Genomic DNA, 25,601 nt, shown 5'->3' with positions numbered 1-25,601 from the left:
GATGCTCCATGGCCAGAAATATCCCAGCCACCAAGCACCGCCTGTGCTCAGCCACTCCATCTGCCCTGGGGTTCATGTGGCCTTGGAATCCCCTCTGGGGACCACACTCCCCATCTACCTGCATCCTTTATGGAGAGCTTTCTGCCACAGCTTTGAGAAAGAACCTTTTTTTAGCACTGATTTCCCAAACAGCCCCACGAATGACACACTGCATTGGCATGAATTATTCAGCAGCGTGAGGATAAGCTGCAGTGATGTTGGCGTGGTGCCTGGCCATCTCAGAGCGTGGGCTGGTATTTGCTCCTTTGATCTCTCAAGCAGATCAGCAGCAGCTCTGCATCCACCGTGCTACTACCATCAGCATATGCCAAGCTCTTTTTTCAGCTGCAGCCCCACTTTCAGCACAAACCAGACTGTTGGGTCCCAGGACACAGCCAAGAAGCCAAGGTGCAGCTTTGGTGGGGCAGAGAAAAGAGCCAAGCCCAGCAAGCCCCTAAAGGCTCTGCCCACAGCCCGCTTGCACAAATGCATTCAGAAGAAAAATTATAATTTTCAGAGCAGCAAAGCTGAAACACTTTCATTTCAAAATCCTCAGTAGAAAGGGAAATCTTGTCTGCTGCTGCAGGAGTGGGAAAGGCAGAGGGTCTGGCCCTGGCTGCCTGCTGGGCTCCAGGTCTCCTGCTCTCCCACAGATGCTCCCTCCTCCCCAAGCCCTTCTACTTGGGTGGTATATTTGTGGAAAGAAGAAAGAAAAAAAAAAGAAAAAAAAAAAGGGGGGGGGGGGAACAAGAAGAAAAAAAAAAAAAAAAAAAGGAGAGATGAGAGATGAATCCTAAAAGATGTAGCATATCCACTGGCATTAATGCCACGCTGCTGCACCATGCAGCCCAGCACAGCACAGTCCCCCTCGGAGAAGCTCAGACCTGCCCCACAGCTGGCCCAGGCCCTGCCCAGGTAGTTTTACACTTGCCTCATAGAAGAGAAATCCCCATCTTTTCACATAAAAAATAGATCGTATTTATTGATTAAAATACATGATTCAAGTGCAGCACCAGCTCTTCCACTGGGCAGCTACACACACTGTACGCTGACAACATCCATAGGCACAAGACATGTACAGTAATCATTTCTATATTTACACAGACCATTTCCTTGGTTATAGAGCAGCCTGTGATATGCAAGTGTCAAGTCTTTGTGTCCATCAGGTCCTGTGTCAGGTCCTCCTGGCTGGGCAGAACCCCTCATGCCACGTGCCACACTGACATGCCTGGCCCCATCTCTGAACACCCCCTGCTCAGCCTGATAAAAGTGAAGAACTGCAAAAAAATGTTTAATGCTGCTGTGATATCCCAGTCTCCTTGGAAATGAGGTCTTCACCACTGATTGCAGCGAGTTTGATGCTAGCAGCCCTGCCAGCAAACCCGCTGATGCTCAGTGCCAGGCTGGGGACATGCCCTGGCACACAGCTGGCCCCCGAGATGTGGCCAGCCTTCTCATGGGGTACTGACAGCTGGGGCCAGCATCAGGCGTCCCCTTCTCCTTGCAGCACACCTTCCTCTGCCAGGGGTGACATTCTGCACTCAAACCCAACCCCCAACAGCCACGCTGGGGTCAGTACACAGCGACGGACATGAATATTGCACTTTTCCCATCTGCAGTGTGCCCTGGAGCCCTCTCCCAGACCTGGGTGTTTGCTCTCTATCCTTCCTGGGTCCTCCAGATGGAGGATCTGAATCAAAGCTTTGCACTGCTCATGACCAAGCGATGCCGGAGCATGCAGAAACCTTCACCAGCGCAGACTTGGAGGAGACAAGGTGAGCCCCAAGAGACAGAGCGAGCAGGTGAGAGGCTGGAAAGGAGCAGTGACACGGCACAGACTGACCCCGCACCTGGCCATGGCTCCATGTGCCAGCATGGGGCACCCAAAGCAGAGTCAGCAAAGGGCACACAGTGCAAGACACAAACACTACACATCGAGGAGGCAGACTGCAAGGGCACCACTCTGCACAGCTTTCTCCTCCCAGAAGCAGGTCAAACACCAAAAATAACCCCAAGTCTCACTCATCCTCCATCAAAGATGGAAACACAGCCCATTGGTGCTATATTCACAGCCCTCTCCCACCATCACCAGCAGCCTTTGCCCACCCCCGTGGAGACATGGATGCGGCGGGATGTAGTGATAAAAGCTCTCCAAAGGAAGCCGCTGTGCTGCGGGCGCTTGGGAGATGCTGCATTAGCAAGGAGGAGTTCAGCCCAGACGGGGTTGCAGCAGGGTGGCTCAGTCGGAACCTTTTTGAACCACTACGAAAAGACATCCCATGGAGGATGCGTTTGCTCTCTTACCTTAAAAAAAACACAACCAGCAGAAACTCAAGGAAACTCTCTAGGGAGGAAGGTGGGCTCACTGAGAGGAAGGAAAGCAGCAGCACAACAGGGATCTTCCCCCCCCGGCATGCTCCAGCCACAACACAACAAGCAACACAAGCACAAGAAGCACCAGAATGCTGCATCCTACCAGAGAGCAGGTGAGGTGGAGGCAGAGGATGCAGAGGGAGTGGGACCAGGAGAGGAAGGGTTAAAAAAATAATTATTATGGAGTCTTTGTGTGTGATTTGACATTCAGTATTGGCTTGTAGATGCAGCCAGAGCGTGCCGGTGCCAGCTTGGGCACTGTAAACAAGGCAATGTATTTTTGCGGCATGAGGGCAGCACTTTGTGACCCTTGGGGACACCCCAACCCGCACAGGGAGAGGGCTCCCAGCCGAAGGCAACCAGCTCAGACCCTCGTTATGGCACAGCCCATTTGCTCTCCACATGCCTCAGTTTTCTAATGCTTCTAAAAGCGTTAGGTTTGTGCGCTAGATGGGGAATAAGAAATGTCACTACTAAAAACATGGGCCAGGGTTCAGCAAACCCTCCCAGGCCAGGGAGGTGCTGTGCCTGGTGCCCAGCTCCAAGCCCTGCTCAGCCCCTGAGGCAGCTGGAAACAGCTGGAGCACGGCAGGAGCCAATGTCCATGGGAGAGCTGGGGGCCCCGGGATGCTCCACACCTCGGGCTCTGCCCACTCTCCCCACAAGGCTGGGGTGAGGAGGCAGCTCCGCGCTCTCCAACCCGAGCTGAGGTTTCTCTGTTGCTGTAAAAATAAAGTGCTGAGGGGAGAAAAAATAAACTGGCACAAAAAAGAGCAGTCCCTGTTCCCCACCCTGACTGAAGGGATGGAGGAAATACAGAAAGGTTGGGGTTTAAAAAAAGAAAATAAAATCAAGATCTACATCCCCAGGAGTCCTCACGTCTCAAAGTGACTATTTACAGAGGTGCCGAGGGGGCTGTTTTGCTGTACCACCTGCCCAAAAAGCCCCAGGGAAGGCACTGCCCCAGCCTGGATCCCACCTCCCCAGCTGGAGCCCAGCACGGGGCCCTGCTGCAGATGGGTGGCCGTGATGGTGGGCAGCCCCGTCCCCTCGCAGACCAAACCCACCATGTTTCCCAAGAGGAAAGAGATCGCTCCCAGGAGACCAGCAGCGCCCGGTGACTGTGTCCCCCAGCATGGCACCTGGAGGGGCTGGCAGGGCAGGGGGACCATCACTGCACCACGGCACTGGTGGCGTTCACAACTGCGGGGACAGGTGCTGCCAGCTCCACCAGCGCTGCGTACGTCCCCACCGCGAAGCCCACGAAGCCAAAGAGGCTGATGACAACGTCCTTGGCAATGACGAGGGGGTGCATGCCTTCCGTATAGTAGGTGGCAATCTCCAGCAGCGGGGGGAAGATGAGAGCCAGGGCGCTGCTGCTGATGGAGCCCACCAGCGAGATGACGATGTCCAGGCGTGGGATGAGGATGGCCAGCACACCTGGAGAAGGAGCAGACACCATGTCAGTGCTGCCAGCTCCCAGACAGCAGAGACCCTCCCTCCCCGAGTCAAAGCAAGCGAAGACCCACACAGGGATGCCATCTGCTCAAATCATACCCCTGCCCTTTTCCCTGACACAACAGCTTTGAAGACATGGATGCATATTTTTCCGGAAACTCCTCCTCAACAAGCAATTAAGCTGTGGCATTGACCTAACGCAGTGCGGCACGCAGACCAAACCCTTTTTGCCACCCTGGGCAGCACCACAGTGAGCTCCAGGGCTGAGCGGGACAGGCGCCCCAGCAAACAGATGCCGCTGGCAGAAGAGCGGGTGCCAGCATCCCCAGTCCCCCTCATGAGAGCCAGCACTCCTGCTCCCCACACCTGGGGAGCTGTAAAGCCTCAGAAACCCCATAAAAGCAGGAGATGGGAGGAAAAAGCCGTCTCCCCCCACCCCGACTAAATCCGTGTGGTTTGCATGCGTTTAGTGCTGCTCCAGCAGCAGAGCGCCTGCAGCGCTGCCCAGGGGAGAACATTTGTTAGGTAAAAACTGCAGCCAAGGAAAATCCCCCTGGGAGACTTCTGACAGCTCATGCTTAGCAGCGCGAACTCTGGCATATTCCTGCTCCCCCTCCTCCTGCCTGGGACCAGGGAAGGATGGGGGGATGGTGCCTTCTCCTTCCAACAAGCCCACAGCCATCAGCGCCTCTGGGCTGCTTTCAGGGTACCGCAGTGTCGGCACTTGATGACCCTTTATTTTAGATCTGCTCCCCAAGGTCCTGTTTTGCAACTGGGAGCAGCACTCCTCGACACACTCACACACTGAGCAAGCTCCCCATCCACGGCGACCTCAGTCAAAGAAAACCTGAGGAAAAGGCAACCGGAGCTTTGCATGACAGAAGAGCATCCTCTGCAAGCAAAGCAGCCTTCAGTGCTTAATCAAAGCGACCAAGAAAAATAAACTGGTTCATTGCTTTGAAAGCTCTGTTTAGAAATAGGAGACACCTAAAACCATAGCAGCTACAGCCTTGGTGGAAAAGGGACATCTCAGGGGTCCTTACCAGAGGGATTTGTTCACTCCCTGGCACTCAGCTACAGGCAAGAGAGGCTGGTGGAGCCTCCCTGAGCCAAAGATCCCCCATGGCACCACAGGAGACGGAAGGCTTGGGAGAGTGACAGCAGGCAAAACACAAACAGGAGGTGCTCCTGCACATCACCGCCACCCCAGCCCTGCCGTCACCTGGATCAGCCTAGAGACAAACCACCCCTCCACCACAGGGAACAGCAGCAAAGTCCCTGCTGAGCTGACCCGGAGGAAGTCTATCCCAGATCAAAGGAGAATTCTGGCAGGTCTCTGCTGCAAGCAGCAACACTGCTCCAGCAGCGTGTGGGGAAAGCAGAGCTGCCGACCACCAACAGCATCCTCAGCCCACCCCACACTGCTCTTTGGACTCAAAGTAAACAAAATTAACCCCCCTCTAAAACAAGCAGAACCGAAGCACCAGCTGCAGTCCTCAGCCTCCAGGGGCAACGGTCGTGCTTTCCACAAGTATTAATTCAAAGGGGGTTTAAGTGTGCTGGTTTTGAAGTCTGAGCTTAAAAAACACCCATACACCAAATCGCATCCTCTCTTTGGAAGCCAAAGCCATGATGCAGACTTGTTCTGCAGCCACAAAATCACCTGATGAATATTCATGCAACCCCCCTAATTGCTTTTATCCTCGTCAACAGCCACAGCAATCTCTTACACAGAAGGGTAAGGGGAGGAGGTACAAAGGAACCAGCATCCTTCCACCAACATCTACACAGAAGGGTAAGGGGAGGAGGTACAAAGGGACCAGCATCCTTCCACCAACATCGTCGCTGCCTCTCTACCACCAAACGGAAGGGTATAGCCACTGACGGTGCCTAAAGCCATCCCATCACTCCAAGCCTTCGTTTCCCTGGCCAGGCACACCCCAACACCCTCCAGGAGAGGCTCCCACTCCGCGTGGCAAGATTTCATCCCCGCACCATCCCTCCAGCTGCAGGCATCGAGGCAGATCGTGCTTCAGGAACTCAGCACAGAGAAGGCAGGGCTTTGCCCACCTCTGTTAACGGAGCGCCTCTGGCCCACCATTACCGAGAGCCCAGAAACCAGCAGCACCCTGCTCTCAGCTCCACCACCCTCGAGTGAGCACTACACTCCTCTCAAACCCAAACCAAAGCGAGCTGGGACACAGGGCCAGGTCCCTGATGCTCAACCCTGGTGCATCAGCAGCATCAAGCCATGGAGTAAAGCTCTTTTTCAACAGATGACGCCAGGGAGTTCAGTCAAGCGTCTCAGCTTTGCTGACAGCAGCAAGGTTCCAACAAGTCAGGATCCCACACAATTGCTCCACACCTTTCCCCGGAGGCCCACCAGGCTCGATCCCAGCAGCCTGCTCCACCACAGCCTCACTGCAGGCACCAACCACTGCCAAGGGAAAGGGACCCTGCGGCACGCTCCGCACCCTAGCGGCCTGCCACGGGCACCCTGGGGCTTGGTTACGGGTCATGTACCATTGTCAGCTGTCTTCTGCTGTGCTACGTGCTGCAATGAATGTGTCTGCACAAGGACACCCGCTCCCTCGCAGCCGGCGACCCCTGTGCAGCCGCACCCCTGTCACGCGGGCACGAGGAGCCTGGCTGCACGCTGCCTACAGAAAACAGCCCCTGGCCGGGCTCTCCTGGCACCGGACCAGGTGCTGGAGTGTTTCATGCAAAGCCTGATGAGACTTGAAGGCCTCCAAAAGTGCCATCACAGGGATTCCAAGTCCAAGGCTCCCCAGGGATCCGCCACCTCCAAATGACGTGGGAAGTTTACTATGCCACTGAGAAGACCAGTCCCATACAGAAGGTGCAGAGGACCACTGCTGCTGCTCCTTGGAGGCCACCTGGGCCTACTGGCTTGCATTAGCAAGGTCCAGGAGACTCCCCACTGCGAGGGCTTTAGCAGCTGGGCCAGAGGCAGCAAGGCAAGGGGCGAAGGCTCTCAGCACCACCAGCCCACAGCAGGACGGAGGTGCCACGTTCTCGAAGGGGAGCTCAGACAAGCTGCTTTCTACTCACAGGTCACGCTGACCAGGGCCACCCTGAGAAGCAGGTTGACCAGCAGGCCCCAGCGCTCCGACACCCGGGCAACCAGGGGAGGGATGACAATCTCAGCAGGCACGTAGAACTGCACGGCGTACGTGAAGAAAATCCCAAAGGAGAAGAGCAGCTTGACAGCTTGGTACAGCCTGCAAACGAGAAAGAGAGACCGTGAGACATGCTCTTGCTCCAGCCCCCGTGGCACCAACAGCAGAAAGAAGAAGGGGAACACTCTAAGGACTTTTGTGTGCCAGTGGTCTCCCCTCTTGAACACTCTCCTGGAAAATTAAGGGTGACGCATTCAATCCACAGAGAACTTCCTTGGCCAAGAGATGCAAGGAGACAGTGCAACCTCCAAGCCACAGCACCGTATACCCCTACACCTAACCAGAGGCTATAGTCCAGGCTTTGCATAAGGAATCATCAGGCCAGGACTTGGGCCAGCAGCCTCTCAAGTGCTGCTGCCCCTTGGGAAAAACTCAGGGGCACAGATACTGAGAGCTATTTGGAAAAAACAAAAGAAAACAAAAAAAACAGCCACCAAAACCAACAAACCACTGTCCCGCTCCTAACTGGTTCAAAGGCGCAGGGAAGGCTGAGATCTCCTTGGCCAACAGACCAAGGAGACTTGTTCCTCGTTCCTTGACAAGTTAAGGCACCTACCTACATTTCTAGATGCTCACGTGTGCCACACTGCCCTTGGCTGCACGAAGTCCTCCAGGTACTTTGCTCCCTATGTAGGGATATAGGCTCCATGCCGCCCTCTCCACTTGATCAGGCTGGACTCTGCAAGGTCTGCAGTCGCACAGGGTGACCTCCTTCACGATTGCACCCCACAGACAACACCCAAATACCCACCAGCACTGGTACTGCCAAGAGCCTGCAGTCCTGACTTTTGGCCAGTGACTCAGAATGAAGTTGCATCCATCACCTATCCCCAGAGGTTCCTCATCTTGACCCTTCATTAACAAAATCCAGCCCCTGATCTGAAGGAAGAAAACCCCCTCCTTTTTTTGCAATTCATCACCAGCGGGATTTTATTCTCCGTCTTAAAACAGGAGATGAATAATATCTCCAAAAAAGCTTATCAGCTGCAGCCATGAATATTTCACAGATTACAATTACTGCTTGGCTTCTGAGGAGGGGAAAGAGGACAGCACCGCTGGGATAAGTCTGGGCTTATAAAACAAGTGTGATGCAAACATCGCCACCGCCACCTGCAACAGAACCTCCTCCATAAAACGAAAAAGAGCAGCTATTTTTGGAATGCTACATAATCTATGTTTGGGGGGAAGACAGTTAAAGGAGCAGTTTGGGCTGAGTGGAAGGCAGGCAGAGGGCAGACAGGCTGCAAACAGCACCTTAAGCTCACCCCAAGTTGGATGTCACCATGTCCCAGACCCTACAGCAATGCAGGGAGGGGCGAGCGTGGCTGCAGGAGGGAGCCTGTCACAGGTGACCAAAAAGCCACCTCCCAGCCCCACCTGTGCCCTCAGCTCCCCAGCAGCAGAAAGAGCCTCTCTAAAGAGAGGTGATACCCAGTTATATCACATACAGTCCTACCCATTCCCCAGCTCAAGACATGCTGACCAAGCAGGAAACGTGGGTCCTGGCCATCCCACTTGGGCAAATATGAAGTAGATCCAAGCTGAGGAATGTAGCTGGCTCCTCCTGCCTTCTTATAGCCCTTTACCACCTTTGGAGCCAAGCCAGTGCCCCTCTGTATGTTGGCTCTCGGGATCCAGCTGCTCCAACCGCAGCCTCAAACCAGAGAAGCCCAAGTATCCGCACACAAGACAACTTTGAACACTAGTGGCAGAGTCTGGTGGAGTTAAACATTTCCCACAATCGCAGGGGATGGAGTAAGTGGTCACCTAAGCGAATGGGACGTTCTGCAAGTCCACGGGACCAGATCCGATCCATTCAAGGTTGTGGCCAACATCAGCCTTAAGCCACTTTATCATCTCTATAAGAGCAGAGTGACCAGGGAGAGGTCCCACCACCTGGGAAGAAGTATCGTATCCACCTTCAAGAAGGATGAGGGAAGCTACAGGCTAATCAGCCTCACCTCAGTCTCCAGAAAAGTATGGGCTAAGTCCCCCTGACATACATTTCCAGGTACATGTTGGACAGAGTTATTTGCTGGGGGAAGTCATGGAAATATCCTCATTGGTGACCTGGATGAACTCTCAGCAACTCAGAGTATGCTCTCAGCAAGTTCCTAACAAGACCAAATTGGAGGGAATGGGTGACACACCTCAGAGCAGGACCTAAACAACAAGATGGCACGGGCAAAGTTCAAACACAAACACAAAATCCCACACATGGGAAGGGCTGGGACCCAGCTTCCCGTCCAGCCAGGAGAACAGGACCTGGAGGTTTTGGTGGGCAGCAAACTGAACATGAGCCAGCAGCAGGACCTTGCGGTGAATAAGGTCAATCACATATCGGCCTGTGTTAGCAAAAGCAAAGCCAGCAGGTTAAGGGTAAGGATTACTCTCTTGTCTGGGGCTTGGGAAGCTGCACCTTTAGTATTGTGTCCAGTCTTGAGACTCGCAGGAAAGGACAGACATTGACCTACCAGAAGAAGTTAAGTGGAGGCTACTAAGATAGCTGAGGCTGGAGCACATGGAGCACAAGACAGGCTGAGACCTGGGCTTGTTCAGCATGAAGAGAAGGTTAAAGGGGATGTTATTACTGTCTTCAGCTACCCAATAGGAGGGCATGGAGAAGACCAAGACAGGCTTTTCTTGGAGTTGCACAGCAAAAGGACCAGGGGCAATGGGGTAGAGCTGCATCCCAAAAGGGTAGTTAAGCACCAGAACAAGGGCCTGGAGAGGTAAGGAACCTCCCTCCTTACTGATATTCAAGTTGGCCCTGCTTTGAGCTGAACCTGATGATCTCACGATGCCCTCTTCAGCCTCAACTACCCTGTGATTCCACAAGCAGACTAAAGACAAAGCCACCACCAAGAGTCCAGAGTGCACCCGCTCAGCCACACGTGACTTGAGTGCACGGTAGCCTTGAGCCACCTACTCCACAGCCTGCATAACTTATCTCCATATTTTCAGATAAGCAAGGCTGTAAAGCCATAAAGTGCTCCAGGACAATCCACGATTAAAAGATGTTATTAAAAAAGATACAGAAGAACATCGGGTATCAATCCTGCAAAGGTCAGGAACCAGGACAACGAGCTCAAAGGGCATTTTAAATACCAAGAAAAGAAAAAGCTCAGGCACTAGCCTTGATCCACAGAAAAGACAGGCTCATGCAGGGCCCCGGAGAGGCACTGCTCTGCCAACCACAGCAATCACCTCCCCAGCCCAGACAGCCATGCCAGGCCATCCCAACAAGCTGCAAGAAGTGACATACCCTCCCTTGACCGTAAGCCCTGTCATTACCTGCCTCCAACTGGCCATACGCAACCCAACACCTCCCCCCTCACTACAGCATTTCTTCACTCTTCAGAGGGTGCGATGAAGCAACCCTTCCGAGGGTGCGAGGAGGGATTTCTGCATAGCAGTGCGGTATTTTGGAGGCCGTGGTTAGACCTGGGCACTGGGAACCGACACACTCCTCATTTGAGGAAGCTGCGGTTAGAGAGAAATGAGGCTGGAAAAGTCCTTAGTCATTCTGTAACTCAATTCCGAACACGTTCATCAAATCTGTTCTAGAAACCTCCAGGCAATGGCTACAGCCAAGGAAGGGTGCAGCAGCTCTGCCACAATCCTCGCCTTGTCTCCCACGCTGCAGGCAAACTCCATGACTTCTCGCCCACAGCCCTCATAACCAGCTCCTGCAGCCTTTTACTGCCGGGGAGAAAACCCACAGGCAAAGCAGGATGGGCAAAACATTAATTTCAAGAGCAAACCTTCATCCTTCACATACAGTTTAACGCATGGGAATACAGTGGTCAAGGCTTTAGCCCAAGTATCCCAGCCCTTACTTCACTTTAGATAACCCATTTCCAAGTCCAATATTTACAGCCTCCATCAAATGTTCTGCCAGGGAACAACACGCACAAACAACCAAGCGTTTTGTGGGCTGAGTCACAAGGACCACAGCACGCCTTCCCCAGGCACAGCCCGCAGGAGCCCTGCCACGTGCCCGGGCTTCCCCAGGCACTGCTTCCAAAGGGCTATTCTCTTCCCACCATCTGAAAAAAACCCACAGTTTTTTTCAGAGAAGTACTTTGACAGAAAGCATGGACACTACTAGAAACTTGCAATTGAAATAGGATCTTCCTGTAGCCTCACGAGTTACAGAAATCCTATTAACCTCTTCTAAGGCAGCAGCATCCTTTAGATGATCTCCCGCTGAGATCTCCCGCAGAAGCCCCTGGGCAGCATTACAGGTCAGCAGATGTCATTACAGGCTGTGGCATGACCTGGTGCCCTGCAGAGCCCAAGATCTGGATCTGACCTGCTTTCCACCTTCAGGAGAAGCAGCAGCCTTTCATCCCCTCCATACCCCACTTCAGCTCACGGATGGAATTCACGTCTACCGTGCTTGGCACGGTAGGATTCAGACCTCCCTACAACACAGACACATTTTTACACCAGCCCCATCCCTCCTCGCTGAGAGCGGGGACCTGGCAGAGCTCCCAGCCCCTGCATGGGATGAGACAAGGCTCTTGGCAGGAGCAGGACCTTCTGCCACGGTGCCAACAACATCCAGCAGTTCAGTCACCACACAGATCCAGCATGAATCAAAGTCCATGCACTCAAATTGAAAAAAAAAAACACATAGCAATAATTAAAGCAAAAACAGGCTCTATTTTTTTTAAATCTTTGCTTTCTCCAGAGCCCCAGCTGCGCCACTTTACAAGGTCAGCATGGGGAAGCCCACCGGCGACTGAAATTTCGAGTCCAGCCCAAATCCACTTCAGCAGTGGGGAAGAGGCAGCAAGCCACGCTGTGCCATTTTGGGCAGCTGCTAATGGAGAAGACGGGCTGGGGAAGGGGACAGGCACCCCCAGCTCCAATTCTCACTCTCGTCTCCTGCGGGATTTCAAGCCAGCAGAGACACCAAAGAGAAACCGTTGAACTTCAGAGGGCGCGCAGGCAAACCCAGAGAAACTGCGCAGCCGCAGGATGACTTTCCAAGAAGCTTCACGGCACCAAAGCCAACCCTCAGCCACGGCTCCGCACCAAGCGCGGGAGGTGCTGCCCTGCAAGCGGTACCTCTGCCGTACGCAGAGAGGAGCTTCTCGCCAGCTCCTCCTGGCCTGTCAGCACCACGTCCTGCCACACAGGCACCTCAAAGCTGTGTCGTAAGAAACAACAGAGATGGGTTTTTTCCAGGACTTTCTCAAATAATCCCAAGTGGAGCAAGCTGGAAAAGGCATTTGTTCTCAATGTTCTCAGTGCTTACATGCTTCACACTTCTTGCCCCAAAGGCAAGAGAAACAGCTTGCATTTCTCTTCTGGGATGAATACAGAGCTGTGACACTGAGCAACCACTTGCCCCTGGGGACAGACCAGCACGCAGCCCAGCCAGCTGCTGCAACAGCCACCAACCCCGGCAAGAGGAGGAATAACGCCTCCAGGTAAGCCAGTACAGGGTCAGGCCACGTGTATTTCCACAGGGCCCCAGCCAGTGACCAGAGCATCTCAAGAGGCCTTGCCAGATCCCCAAGGAAGACAGACAGGTTTGGGGAGCTGCAGAGCTCAGCCCCCGTGGGAAGGAAGGGGTACATCCTCACGGCACCAGCGCTCACAGGCAAAGCGTTGGCTCAAGACGAGCTGCATCCAGGCACAACGTGGAGCCCAGGAGTGGGAGTTTGAGCTCCAGGGCTGCAAACAAGGAACGCAGCCCATGTGTGGAGACATGACATCTCACACCCCTCTGGGACGTCCCAGCTCTGGGTTAGTTTTCCACGCACTTTATTTCAGGCAGAACAGCAGTTTTTGCATGGGATACAAATACAGCCACACCGGCGTCGTGTTCAACGTCTGCCAGCCAGAGCACTGCTTAGACCCCAAAAAGACATCACAAGGCTCCAAGAAAAAGGCAGGAGCTGCACTAACCAGGCAGGGACCACCAGGGACCCCAAGGAAGCAGGCTGACCTGCAGAGCCAAGACCAAGCTCAGACGCAGCAGCAACGAGCCTCTCTCCACCCCATACATCAGACAAACCCTTGCCAAGTTCCTTTGGACAGTTCGGCTACGGCAGGGTGTACCCTTCCCCAGGCTCACCCAGGTTAGTCCTACAGAGCAACATTCCCTGCTGCCTCCCCTCTCCCGCCTCCGTGGTCAGGACCCTCCCTTCCTTACCCCCCAGCCCCCCACCCACCACAAGGACTCACCAGCAGTTGGGCAGGTTGAGCGTTATGCTGGCCTGAATGTTCTCCCCGAAGCGCAGGTACCCCAGGACGCTCAGGCTGATGTACAAAACGGTGACAATGGTCATCCCCACGTAGAGGATGACTGGGAACTGCCGGGGGTTCTTCATCTTGTTTTCCAGAGGCAGTACCTGTGAGAGCAGGAGGATGACAATGACAGAGCTGCAGGTTGCCCCCGTTTCTCTATATCACTCAGCCCCAGAAAGCAGGAGGAGCAGCCCCACGGCCAAGCACAGCCCCCCATGCCAGGGACAGGATGGTCACACGTGGAGCCTGGAGAATCCAGCTGAAAAAGCCACTGTACTGGAGATCTCATTCCTGTGCTCCCATCCGAGACCTTCGTGCTCAGCATGGCAAGTCTTGGGCAGGGTCACCGATGCCCTTGCCTTAACGAAGGGACCTGCTCCCTGCCCTTGACCAGAGCTGGTACCTGGCATCTTGGGGCGATGCCATCCACTCCATACCTTGGTTGCATTACACTCTGCACCCCAGCACAGCACAGCACCATCATGCTACATTGTCTTAAGTTTCCCCAGCAGACCCTAGCAAGACCAAGACACTTTCTCTTCTCCTGCCAAGTTTGTCCAGACAGTTTTCACCCAGACAGGACAATAAAAAAAAAAAAAAAAGCAAAAGGAAGGACAGAGGCAAGTCCCTCACCTCTACACTAGTATCACTTGCTTTCAGAAATACAGGGCTTCAGCAAAGATTTTTATAGCTGTCCTTGGGTGGTGGGGATTTCAAGAAGAGACACAGTAGCAGAGCTGGTAAGGAGGCTGGACCAGAAAAGCTTTTATTTGGTTCTCCATCTCCAACTCATGCAAGGAAGGCAGCGCTGGTGCCTTACTGCCAGCAAGAGCCCTCTGCCCGGGGCACAGCATTCAGTAAACATTCCTCCTGTAATGGATTTGGCCCTCTGCAGCCCTGTGTTTACACAGCCAGCTTATATTAAGAGATGAAAACATTTTTCCTCCTTTGAAGGGAGCTCCTGGAAGCAACCCACAACATCTTAGGGAACCATTACGCTCTCCACCCACCCAGCCAGCTTTTTTTCACAGACACAGACAGTCTATTTACAGCATCTTGTATGAAAGGCACATGTAAATCCAGCCCCACGGCAGGCTGGGGCCACGCGGCTGCCGAAGGGTGATCTCTGTGTCTCTGCAGCAGAGTAGGAAGGAACAGATCACATTTTTTTATGTCATGCTTTTTGGCCCCCCACTTAGGCAGCCTCAGGATCCAGCCTGCTTAACAAGACTGAGGATGACTCCTTGTCCACAGGTCATCCAGCAGAGCCCAAGGCAGCTGCCAGTGCAGTTCCCAGCAGAGCCCAATCTACTGCCAGACACAGCCACCTTCAAAGCAGCAACCAGCTCTGAGGTTTGGAGCATGTGCTCTTCCAGCCTCAGATGGAAGCAACAGGGTTTGACCCAGGAGATAGCCTGGAGGCTAAAGCTAACATCATCCAGAATTTGGGCTACTGTCCGTGAAGTTAACCTGCAAATACAGCTGCAACAGAAGAGCAGGTGCTGCAGCAAGCCCGAGCACGGGCTGAGCACCCTGTGCAGGCAGCCCCACCGCCACACGCTGAGACTTACCACCCCGATGCCTTCAAAAGCAAAGACTGCAGTGCCAAAAAACAGAGGGTAGGTCTTCCAGGCTGCTGCTAGAGGCAGGTCACTGGCATCAGGAATGTCCTGGAAAAAAGCCCACACAGAGTTCAGATACAAGGAATACGGGGAGGACCCGGCTTGCTCCCATTGCTCCCTGTTGCAGCCCCATGCCACAGGGAAAGCCCTGCGGAGCAGAGGGTAATTACTGCACCCATGGGAATGAGCAGCGCTCCACAGCGTGCGAGCACCCCACTGCCGAGCTCTCTCCACCTGCCAAAAGGCAGGACATCACAGAAATGACAGAGGGAAGCCATACACACGTCACGTACCCTGGCGATGTACTGGTAGATCACAACGAGGCTGACAAGCATGGCCACGTTGGCCAGCAAGGAGAAGATGGACAGGACCTTGAGGTTCTGGATGAAGGTAAGCAGCACCACAAAAGGCAGGAGGGAAAGCATGTATAGCCGGGAGTCCATGGTGGGGGTCATGATGACTGTCCTGTTCAAGCTGCAGTCATTGGTGGTCCCATTTGCTGTAGATACGACCTGGGGAAGCACACGAAGGCTTGATGAACCCCGTCACACAGGTTTGAGAACCACGGATCTTGGCAGCCCATCCCAGGTGGGTCAGAATACTACCCCATCAGCTCACTTTCAAACACAGCTAGTCGATTAAAATCAAAGCAACACCGGTTTTCAGGTCGTTTCAAAGCAAATCCCCGTTACTTTGCTAGAAGCACGGATGGGACTAGCTACAGCACCTGAGCTGAGGCAGAAAAACCTCCCCGAGCCCAGGCTTGCTGAGCACGCAAACCTGGCAGCCGAGCACGCCAAGGATAGAGGTTGGGTTGCGCTGCCCATGTGGCCAGTTGAGAAGAAAGAGGCTCTAAGTGCTATTTCCTCAGCGGTCCTTTTCCTCTTGCTGCACCACATTGCAATCAACATCACACACCCCTTCAGTCACCCAGTGGCCTGCTCCCATGCAAGGACATCTGGAAGCTACTGTTGGCCCCCAACTTTGCTTTCTTCACAGGGAATCACCCTTTCCTTGGGGTCTTTCACTCCAAAGGCACTCCAAGCCTTGTGCTCACCTCTAGAGACAGTTCTGCCCCAGGAACCAGGTGGCTGAGCCATCCCTCCCAAGAGCATAGGCATGCTGTGGATCACCAACACAACCACGATCAAGCTGGTTCGGTTGCCAGGTGCCGTCTGGCCACTGCAGCAAAGGGCTGCCTGCAAATTAATTTCACCTGCTCCAGAGCAAGTCCTGCCCCACAGGAGAGGCTAAAGAGCTTCCACACACATCAGCATCCTCCATGGGAGAGAGCAGCACAGAGCCACGCACCCATGGGGCAGCACTGCTCGAGCTCCAGCCTGCCCTGCCTTTCCCCAGCTTGCTCCGAAGCCATTTTTCAAACCAAAGCTCTACCCGGCACAGCAGCGCCTTGCCCAAGGTACCACCTTCACCATAGCTCCCCATCTAACATGCAATTTCCCACCACAAAAAGAAACAAGCAACATTCCCCTCTCCCCAGGCAAAGAATTCCAAAACTGAAGCCAAGAGGTTTCCCAGCTGTGGCCTAAAATGTGTTGGATTTGCAGGTTTTTGCAAATTTCCCTTACGGCTTGAGCCAGCCTTCAGTCTCTGCTGCCAGGGGCCAAGCAGAAAGAATCACAGAATCATTCAGGTTGGAAAAGACCTTCAAGATCATCAAGTCCAACGGTTAACCCAGGACTGCCAAGCCCACCACTGAACCATGCCTCTACGCACCACATCTACACATTTTTTAAATGCCTCCAGGGATAGTGATTTCACCATGTCCCTGGCCAGCCCATTCCAATGCTTGACCACCCCTTCAGTGAAGAAATTTTTCCTCAAATCCAACCCAAGCCCACCCTGAAACAGCAGCAAGGGGCCATTTGTGGGGAGCAGGGGGCCAGCAGCGGCCCAGCCCTGTGCACGCACCCTGCTTGCTCTGGCTCTCAGAGCTGTTGGCATCAGATCACCGACATTCACCCGTTTACTCCTCCTGGCCATCCCACAGGACAACACAAGGAGAATCTCCCCAGCTGCTGCTCCCAGAGCGGAGGCAGAGCCCACCCATCCTCTGCCGCCCACTAGCAGAGCCCCACCTTGCTCCCATGGGAGCCACCTCTGGAGCTGATGGGCATCAGGGAAGAGCTGCTAAAGGGCACAGCCACAGTAGTAGCAATCAGACCACTGCTGCAAGAGACGGCAGGAACACAGAGGGGAACAAAGCTGAGCAGTGCCTGCAAGGCACCAAGCTGGTGGAGGCTGGGAATTCATTATTCCCAGTTTCTGGCAGCACGGGAGCCAGCCAAGTAGTTCAGAGTTTCTGTTTATTTCCTCCTGACACCCAGCAGAAGGAAACTCTTTCCCTAAAGATGTAATTAAGCTCCAGAGCCATGAGATGAGGAAAGAAACTGGAATGCAAACAGGTCCAAGAAAGGGGAAAAAAAAAAAAAAAAAAAAAAAAAAAAAAAAAAAGAGGTTCACAGCAGGTCCTCATATCCATGTTACCATCTACGCAGAGTATCAATAAACCAGTTAACTGAGGTGGGCAAGACATCAAAGGCACAGTCCCTCTGCCGTCACCTCTCTCCTGCCCTCCCTCACTAGGAATGGCCCCCGCGTCCCCTCACGACACAGGGGAAATTCCAGCACCTCTGCACACACAGCAAAGTCACAGCAACTCTCAGAAAAACCTGCCCTGTTCAAACAGGAAAACCGATCCTCCGAAATACTCGGGCAGCGGAGCAGTACCTTCCTGAGCAGCATCAACTGTGGAAACCAGAGCTTCACTGGAGAACAGGGCTGTGAAACAGGAGCGAAGAACAGCCCAAGCCCCTCCGCACCCCCTCTTGCCCTCCCCTGGCTCACGGAGGAGGCAGTCAGTCTAACCTGCTTCAGGTTGTCAGCCAGAAAGACGAAGTACACGCAGCAGAATCCCAACTGAGTGATGATCAGGAAAAGTCCCACTACGTGCCTAAAAAAGAAAAAAAGACAGTTTGTTAGCCAGGCCACACAGAAATAAGAGCCCACTGGGGCTGCTCGGGGCGATGCTGCTCTCCCCAGGGGTTCAGGTGTGCGGGTCAGAGCACCCTCAGCTCGCTTCTCCTCGATGATCAGGAGAGAGGACCGTATCTCCATCTAACCTTACAGACCTCAGGCTCCCTGGCCTCCCCCTCCCGTCCCCTCCATAGGGTCAGGACCAGCCTCAGGAAAGTCTCCTCCTTGGTTTTAGCACCTCCAGTCTGCTGCTGAATTGTCACAACTGGACACAACGCTCCCCAGGCACAGGAACAGGTGGATTTTCCCAGCATCTGATGTGCAACAAACTGCATGATGCAAGGTACCCACAGGGCTGGTGGCGTCCCTAGGAGCAGCCATTAGACATGCCCACTGCCTAACAAGATGGGTCAGCACCGCAGTACACGTTATTTACACCTTTGTTAAGCTGCGGAGGCTTCCTTTAGTACAAGCCACATCTGACTGGGGACAGGACTGGGTCACAGACCTCAGTGTTACCCCCTGGGGGACACCGGGCACTCATGGTAGGTGAGCCACGTAACATTTTACGTCACTTGTGGTCATTTGCCGACACAGCTCAGGGACCAGACAGCTCTTCTGTCCCAGCTGCTGCACACGCTGGGTTTCAAGGCAAGTCCCCTGCCTGCAGCGGGGGAACAGGTACCTTCCCCAGATGGCACGTCTCCGCAGCCACGCGCTGGGAGTTGACTCCAGCCCATACATCACAGCACCTCCATAGTCCACAAACTGCTTCTGGAACCTGTCCAGAGAAGAAAGAGAGAAAGGACATCATATCAGCCCTGTCTGCTGGTTCTCAAGGCAAATGATGCCATTAATGGGAAAACAGTTCCTGTGGAAAAGCCTAGGAGCGCTTCCCAACTGAGGCTTTGGCACAGGCACCTGGCTGCTGGGAAGCTTCAGAAAAACCACCGGGTTTCTGGGGAAGGAAGGAAGAGCTGTAGGAGCAGCAGTGCTGAGCAGGGGAGTTGCTTCTTACCTGTAGCAGAAGTGATGGGCGCACTTCACCAGGATGCCCATGCAGTGCACAGCCACGACTCCCATCACCAGCAGACTCAGAGGACCCAGCTGCGGGGGAAGAGAGGGAGCAGGCTGCACTCTGATGGCCAGAGGCAGAGCTGCACCGTAGGTTTTACTCCCAGACAAAACTTCACAGGCTCGGTGAGCTGAAACACGGCTGTAGGCTGAACCACAGCTCAGGTGTTGCTCCCAGGAACCAGCCCCCCAGGACTAAGAAACCTGACAGAGCCACGAGCCTGGCAGGAACGATGCAAACGCAGCACGTTGGGGCAGTCTGGATACAGCAAAGCACAGCCAGGATTGTTTTCCAAACTCTCCTGCACATCCCTATTACACAGGTGACAAAAAGGTCGTGGTCTGGGCAAAGGAAGGAAGTTTTCTTTTTTAATTCTCTTTATTTTTCAATCCAAGCTGCATTGCTGGGCAAGGAAACAGAGAGCGGAGCAGCACGGTGCCCCCACCTCTCACACGGACGGCAGCTGCTGGGGCACAATGCAGACACAGGGGAGCTAAGTGCTGGGGAGATGGGACAGTGACCAGGATCTGCTGTTTGACCTCCAGGCACAACCTCAACCCTCAAGCAGCAAAGCTGCATCACATCCACTGACCTCGACGCCTGGGCCAGCCCACGTGAAACCCCACAGAGGGAACCACACCACCATCTCCAATCGCCAGCATTAACTGCTGACTGATGGGGCTCGTCACAGACGCGCTGTGCTCCTGGGGCCCTCGGGAGGCACGCAGCACACTCAGCACAGACCTGCTGAGACAAACCCAGGGGGAGGCCAAGCTGAACCTGCCCTGACCAGGGTGAGGGGATGCCCCCCAAGCGCAGCACAGAGCATTTTGGGAGAAAGGGCCTGATGTCGCAGGAGCCAGGGAGGTAACACCCAGCTGGGTGCGGAGGCAGGGAACCAGCACCCTGCCTAACCCCCCCAGAGAAAACCACAGCCCCAGCTCATACGCTGAACCCCTGGAGACCAGCTAGCACAATGCAGGAGCGGGAAGAACAGTCTCAGCAGCAAAGCAAGCCACAGAGCCCAGGGTGCAAAAACCCACAAGCTGCTGAGCACCAAGAGGTATCTCAGCAGGGAATCCAGCCCCAACACCAGCCACGCAAGCTGCCCTGAGGTCACTCTGCCCCACGACCTCCTGCACAGCAGGGCCAGAGCTGCCTTACCAGGATGCCGGCGTTCTTCACAGCCAAAGGCAGCCCCAGCAGCCCCGTACCAATATTCCCCTTCAGGAGATGGATCAGGGTCTGGTACCACCTGAGGGAGAGAAGATGCAGAGATTACCATCGGCAGATGCCTGCACCCAGACCACACACAGTCTCAGCCCTGTGGGTTGAGCTGCTGTTGGAGGTCATGCAGACATGGAGGTCTGGATCCTGTTCCCAGGACCCAGCTCAGCCCACTGGGACTGAGGAAGGACCAGAGGCAAAGTCTCAATGAACAGATTTTGAGTGGGCATTTGTAAAACCAGCTTCAAGGCAAAATTCAACACGAGTGCAGGTCGGCACCAAGGGGCTGCACAAGAAGAAAGTCTCTGAGTTGAAGAGATCAGCCTCCCTTGGGCAGAGACAGCATCCTCTGCCCACCTGGGTGAAGAAGGCACAAGGAAGCCCCCAGGGCACGGCTGCAACATGCCCAGGTACCCTCTGAAGCTGAACATGCTGTTTGCTCGCCACAGCTCCCCATCGAACCAAGCTCGAGTGGGGGAATATTGGGAAAAGCATCAAACACTGCCTGCTATCAGCAAGCCCAGCTCCACCGGAGAGCAGAGCATGACACTGGGGCAACTGCTCACCTGGTGCCAGCACACCAGGGAGGCAGGACTACAGCTACCTCACCATTCCCATGAGGAATTCCCCATAAAACCATGGCTCCACCATCCTCCAGCAAAGCCAGCAGACAGTAGGGAGCCACCATTACCTCCTCCACCCTCCCCATATCCTGGGCCAGCCTGGGAAGGAGGGAAGAGTCACTCACGTTGTCCCATTGGTCTCCCCAAAACGCTGGTAGGACTCAGGGTGGGCAAAGCCGTTCATGCCGCCGGGCGGGCTCCCCTCCGGCGTGACGTCCGTGGAGCTGTAGTCGTTGTAGTCCTCACTGCGGAGGCGCCGGGTGGACATGGTCCCTGTGGAGGGAGCTGCATTAGGGGTGCCCAGCTCAACACCCCCATTCTCAGGCTCCTTGCTGTCAGCCATCGTGCAGAAAGACCGACTCTCTCTGCCAGAGCAAGGTCTCCTCCAGGGCTTTTATATACAACAACATGCTCCCGCCCAGGCAATCACAGAGCTGGCATGTCCTAAGGTCAGTGGTGTACGGCACAGTCCCGCTGGCTCTTCCTGCAGGCTCGCGCCCCCGTTTCGGGCACACCCAGGCAGGACGGGCTCAGGATCCCGCAGGCTGAGCCTGGATGCAACCCGTTTCATGCCAGGTAAGGAACCTTGCATACCTCTGCTCTAAGGGTGACAAGTGTGGCACCACAGGCACAGGCAGCGGGGCAGGGAGGGACACGCTGGCGGGATTGGGGCTGTCAAGAGGATGGCCAGGAAAAAGCAACCGCTTTTAACCGACACGGTTTGCTGCAAGGGAACTGCTTGCGCTTGCCGGGGAAGGAAAAGTTCCTAACTTCTCCTTTTTTTTTAATTGAAGGCTTTTTATTTAAATTAATTAAAAAAAAAAATTATTATGCTCCGTCAAGTGGGAGCACAGCCCACGTGCCGTCAGCTAACCACTCGCCCCAAAGGTTTTACAGCCACAGAGGTGCCTACGGGACTAAGGGGCTTCCCAGGATGAGGCACCTGCACAACACTGGCTCCAGCAAAGAGCCCAGCAGGGTCCCGCAAGCCAGGAGCATCGCCCTCACAAGGAGCACAAGCCCTCACTAAGGACACAAGCCTCCTGCCTTCGGCTGGAAAGCAGCCAGTCAGCTGGTTTATCTTCCACATGTGCCCTGAAGGGCTCCTGCTGCTTCTGCACAGCCTGCTGCTCCCCTCCCATAAAGGGCCTTTGCCTCCTCCAGCCCCCCAGCCGCACCCAGCACCCTGAGTGCCCGCCGGGAAGGAGCACCAGAGGCAGGGAAATTGTCTGTCAGGCTCCTGCCACAGCCTGGCAACTCAGTCCCTGCCCCAAGGCTGCCCTGGGCATCCTCCCCATCCCATCCCCTGGCGCTGGTGGGCAGCTGAGACCGGGGCTAAGAGGAGGCAGCAGGGAAACATCACTACCACAAGCAGTTCCCTGCCACAGGGCTCCGCAGGCACCCGCCGGGTCACGGCAGCACCCGCAGGATGCGGCTCCAGCACAGGCCTAAACATGTGGCTGTGCAGGGAAAGCTCAGCCCAGGCTGCTGGGGTCCTGCTCCATCCCCAGAGCCCCCCGGCGTTCCCCGCTCCAGCACCGCTCTCTGCAAACCTGGCTGCTACTGCCAAAACCAAGCCAAGAGCTGCCGTCACTGGGAGGCTCCAGCCTTGCAGCCAGAAGGGAAGCAGGGAGCGAGGGACTTTGTTCAACTCTGGACGCTTGCTCCAGATGCCGGCCACTCAGGAGCAGTTACTCAGGCCGCAATAACGCTGCTCTACTTCCTGCAGCACCGGCAGCAGAAAGCAGGGCTGGTCCGTGCAATACCAGCCTCCAGAGCAGCGGTGAGCCCAGCTCGCAGGCAGGCGCTCCGGAGCCGAAGGCAGCACATGCATCACTCCTGCCCTGCCTCCTCCCTCACAGCCCAGCCTCCAAACTGTGCCTGAACCAGCTCTGCCGCTGGCAGGGCGATCTGGGGCGAGGCAGGGACTAGGAAGAGCGGCAGCACTAGTTTACACAAGGAAAGCGTTAGAAGCTATTTGTCATGGGTGATGGGCCCGAGGGGCAGGGAAAGGCTTGGGAGGCTTTGCCAAGCACCTAGGGCCGGCAGCGGGCAAGGACAGCAGGCAGAGGGGGTGCCAGGGCTGGTCAGGCATGGATCCCCCTCCCCAGAGATGGCCTGCACATTATCTGAAGCACTCAACAGCGATGTTCTCCAGATAAAACACAACATGTTTACATCAGTCTGCCTCATCACTCTCTGTGATTTATTTTTTTTTTTTTCCCCGCGAGCAGGCCTGGCTGCTTTTTGCTTTGAAGAGCCAGGGAAATGCATTCATCGTGACTTGCCTTCCTTGTGTCTGGATTAAAGGTTGCATAGCAGCAGGGAGCGAGCACTCGGCTCCCCCGCACTCAATAAGAAAAGCTGCAAAACTTGTCTCATCCACACCATGAATATTTCAAACTGAAGCAAAACCCCACTACATCATTTCCTTGTCATTACAAAGAGCAAAGACAGGAACAGCCGCATTTGGTTTCCACTTTTAAACCGAACTCCTTGGCCACTTTCACGTGCTTTCCCCACACACACTCTCACACGCAATGTCACTGCGGTCACCATGGTGAGCAAAGTGCCTAAGAAAGCTGGGGGGTGGGGGCGTGACAGCAGTTTGTCCCTTAGAGTGACAACCCCACGCCAGAAGTCAAAAGCAAGATGCAACTTGCTGCTGACCCTGAGAGCTCCCCCCGGCTGAGCGGGGGCTGCACGCAGGACAGGCAACAGGAAACCTTCCAGAAAAGCAAGTTGCACAGCAAAACTCCCTGCCGCTTCCCATCACGAGGGCTGCATCCTTTATTTCCAAAGCGCTGCTTGTAACCCATCTCAGCGTGACACAGGGGAGAGCCACCCCCCCCAGATCCCCTTCCTGCCCAGCAGGGAGCTTCCCCAGGCCACCATGCTGGCGTGACACCTCCCCGACAAGGACAGCCACACCATCTGTGTCCCCACGGCATCAGCCCTCATCCCGGTGTTCTCTGCTGCTCCCGCAGCCCCACACCCGCCCCCAGACTCACCCTTCACAGCATGGCCTGGTCCCCCCAGCCCAGCTCCTCCCCGCACGGGGGCTGCTCAGTACTAACACCCCCCCAGTCCCCGCAGCTCCCCCACTCCCCCACATCCCTGCACCCCTCACGGGAGAGCAGGGGGCTCCCCGCGCCCTCCCCACAGTGCCACACAGCGACCCCCACCCTCCCCAGCACCTCGCACCCTGGCACAGGCTGCGGGAGGCCGTGCCCCCCCACACTGCATGGCACCCCCAGACTGACACTCCCAGCACCCATGCAGGGCCCAGGCAGACCCACACACTCACGTGGGCTCTGGGCACCCCAAGGCACCACGGCGGGCTGCCAGCACCCCCAGGGAGCTCTGGGCACCCCTGCAAGCTGCCAGCACCCCCTGCATCCATCCACACGGGCTCTGAGTACCCCCCGCACACACGTGGCCACACAGATGGGCTACCAGCACCCCCAAGCTCCCCTGAGCACCCACGCAGGCTGCCAGCACGCTTCTGCACCCCGAGCATCCGTGCCCGACGCCAGCACCCCCAGGGACCTCTGGGCACCCCTGTAAGCTGCCCCCCAAGCTCTGAGCACCCCTCTACACACCCTGCCACGTATACAAGCTGCTCTGGACCCCTGAGCCCTGTCAGCGAGCCCCAGCTCCCCGGAGCACCCCCGCGGGCTGCCGGCACCCCCGGGACCCCGCGCACCCCCGCAAGCTGCGGCCCCCCGCCGCGCCCCTCAGCACCCCGCGGGCTGCAGGCACCCCCGTGCATCCCTGAGCACCCCCACATGCTGCCAGCGGGCTGACAGCCCCCTCCCGCAGCCTCGCCAGCCGCCCCGGCCCCGGCCCCGGCCCCGGCCCCGGCCCCGCACCTCGCCGCCGCCCCGCGCCGCCCGCCCCGGGCCCGCTGGCTCGGCCGCGCCGTCACGTGACAGCCGGCTCAGCTGACCGCGGCGCCCGCGCCTGCGCACGGAGAGCAGCGAGGGCGCGGGGCGGGGCGGGGCGCAGTGGGCGGGGCGGGGCGCAGTGGGCGGGGCGGGGCGCAGTGGGCGGGGAGGGGCGGGGCGCGGTTAGCGGGGCGCGGCGCTGCGGCGCCGCCTGGCGGTGGCGGCGGGGCGGGCTGCGGGGCGGGGGGTCCCGCTGCCACGCGTGGGGCAAATGCGGGCACGGCTGAGCCCTGAACCTCTCCAGGGGTGGGCAATGAGGGGTATCCCCCCGCCCCCAGCGGGGCTGTGCCTTGGGCAAGGCCTGCAGAGCAAGGCAGGCTGGCAAGTGTCAGGGAGATATGATGGTCACTGCGATGAGCAACACTCCCTGACCCCCAGTGTGGGATGATCCCCCCAGGGGCGGGGGGCTGTGTCCCTGTGCCCAAAAGCAGAACCTGCAGATCCCTGCTGTGCCTGTTGCACAGGAGCCGGCCTTGGGGCCACTCACAATCTTTCTGGCCGCAGCATCTTCCACCGCTGCCCCCACCCCAGCCCCAATAAGACTTTTGCTTCCCCCAGCTCAAAACCATGTCCCTGCTGGTTCAAGGGAAACAAATGCCACCCCCAGGTCACCCTCAGCACCAAGAGGCACCAGCTGTGCCTGTTGCACAGGAGCCAGCCTCGGGGCTGTTCACACTCAGCTCTTCTGGCCACCGCATCCTCCACCGCCGACCCCATCCCATCCCCGACATGACTTTTGCTTCCCCCAGCTCAAAACCATATCCTCACTGGTTCAA

The 25,601-nt window shown here is 56.0% G+C and overlaps 1 protein-coding gene across 2 annotated transcripts; it reads right to left on the bottom strand.

Moving 5' to 3' along the window:
- Positions 1-993: 993 nt before the first annotated feature.
- Positions 994-24,815, bottom strand: LOC119152512 (proton-coupled amino acid transporter 1-like). 2 transcript variants are annotated; one of them, XM_037397909.1, is made up of 11 exons: positions 24,751-24,815; positions 21,004-21,151; positions 20,193-20,283; positions 18,972-19,060; positions 18,639-18,734; positions 17,846-17,930; positions 15,250-15,468; positions 14,906-15,004; positions 13,272-13,438; positions 6,943-7,112; positions 994-3,852 (listed from the first exon to the last, which is right to left on the bottom strand). In XM_037397909.1, the coding sequence occupies exons 2-11, from the start codon at positions 21,144-21,146 to the stop codon at positions 3,584-3,586; spliced, it is 1,428 nt and encodes a 475-aa protein (XP_037253806.1). In that variant the 5' UTR covers positions 21,147-21,151; positions 24,751-24,815; the 3' UTR covers positions 994-3,583. The 2 variants fall into 2 exon arrangements, with proteins under 2 accessions (XP_037253806.1, XP_037253804.1); XM_037397907.1 differs by lacking the exon at positions 24,751-24,815 and having other exon boundaries at positions 21,004-21,170.
- Between the last annotated feature and the right edge of the window lie 786 nt (positions 24,816-25,601).

The sequence above is a fragment of the Falco rusticolus genome, chromosome 8 (genome assembly GCF_015220075.1).
Source record: "Falco rusticolus isolate bFalRus1 chromosome 8, bFalRus1.pri, whole genome shotgun sequence".
Taxonomy (NCBI): domain Eukaryota; kingdom Metazoa; phylum Chordata; class Aves; order Falconiformes; family Falconidae; genus Falco; species Falco rusticolus.
Note: the sequence above shows the minus strand (reverse complement) of the source record. Positions and strands in the feature narration are given on the sequence as shown.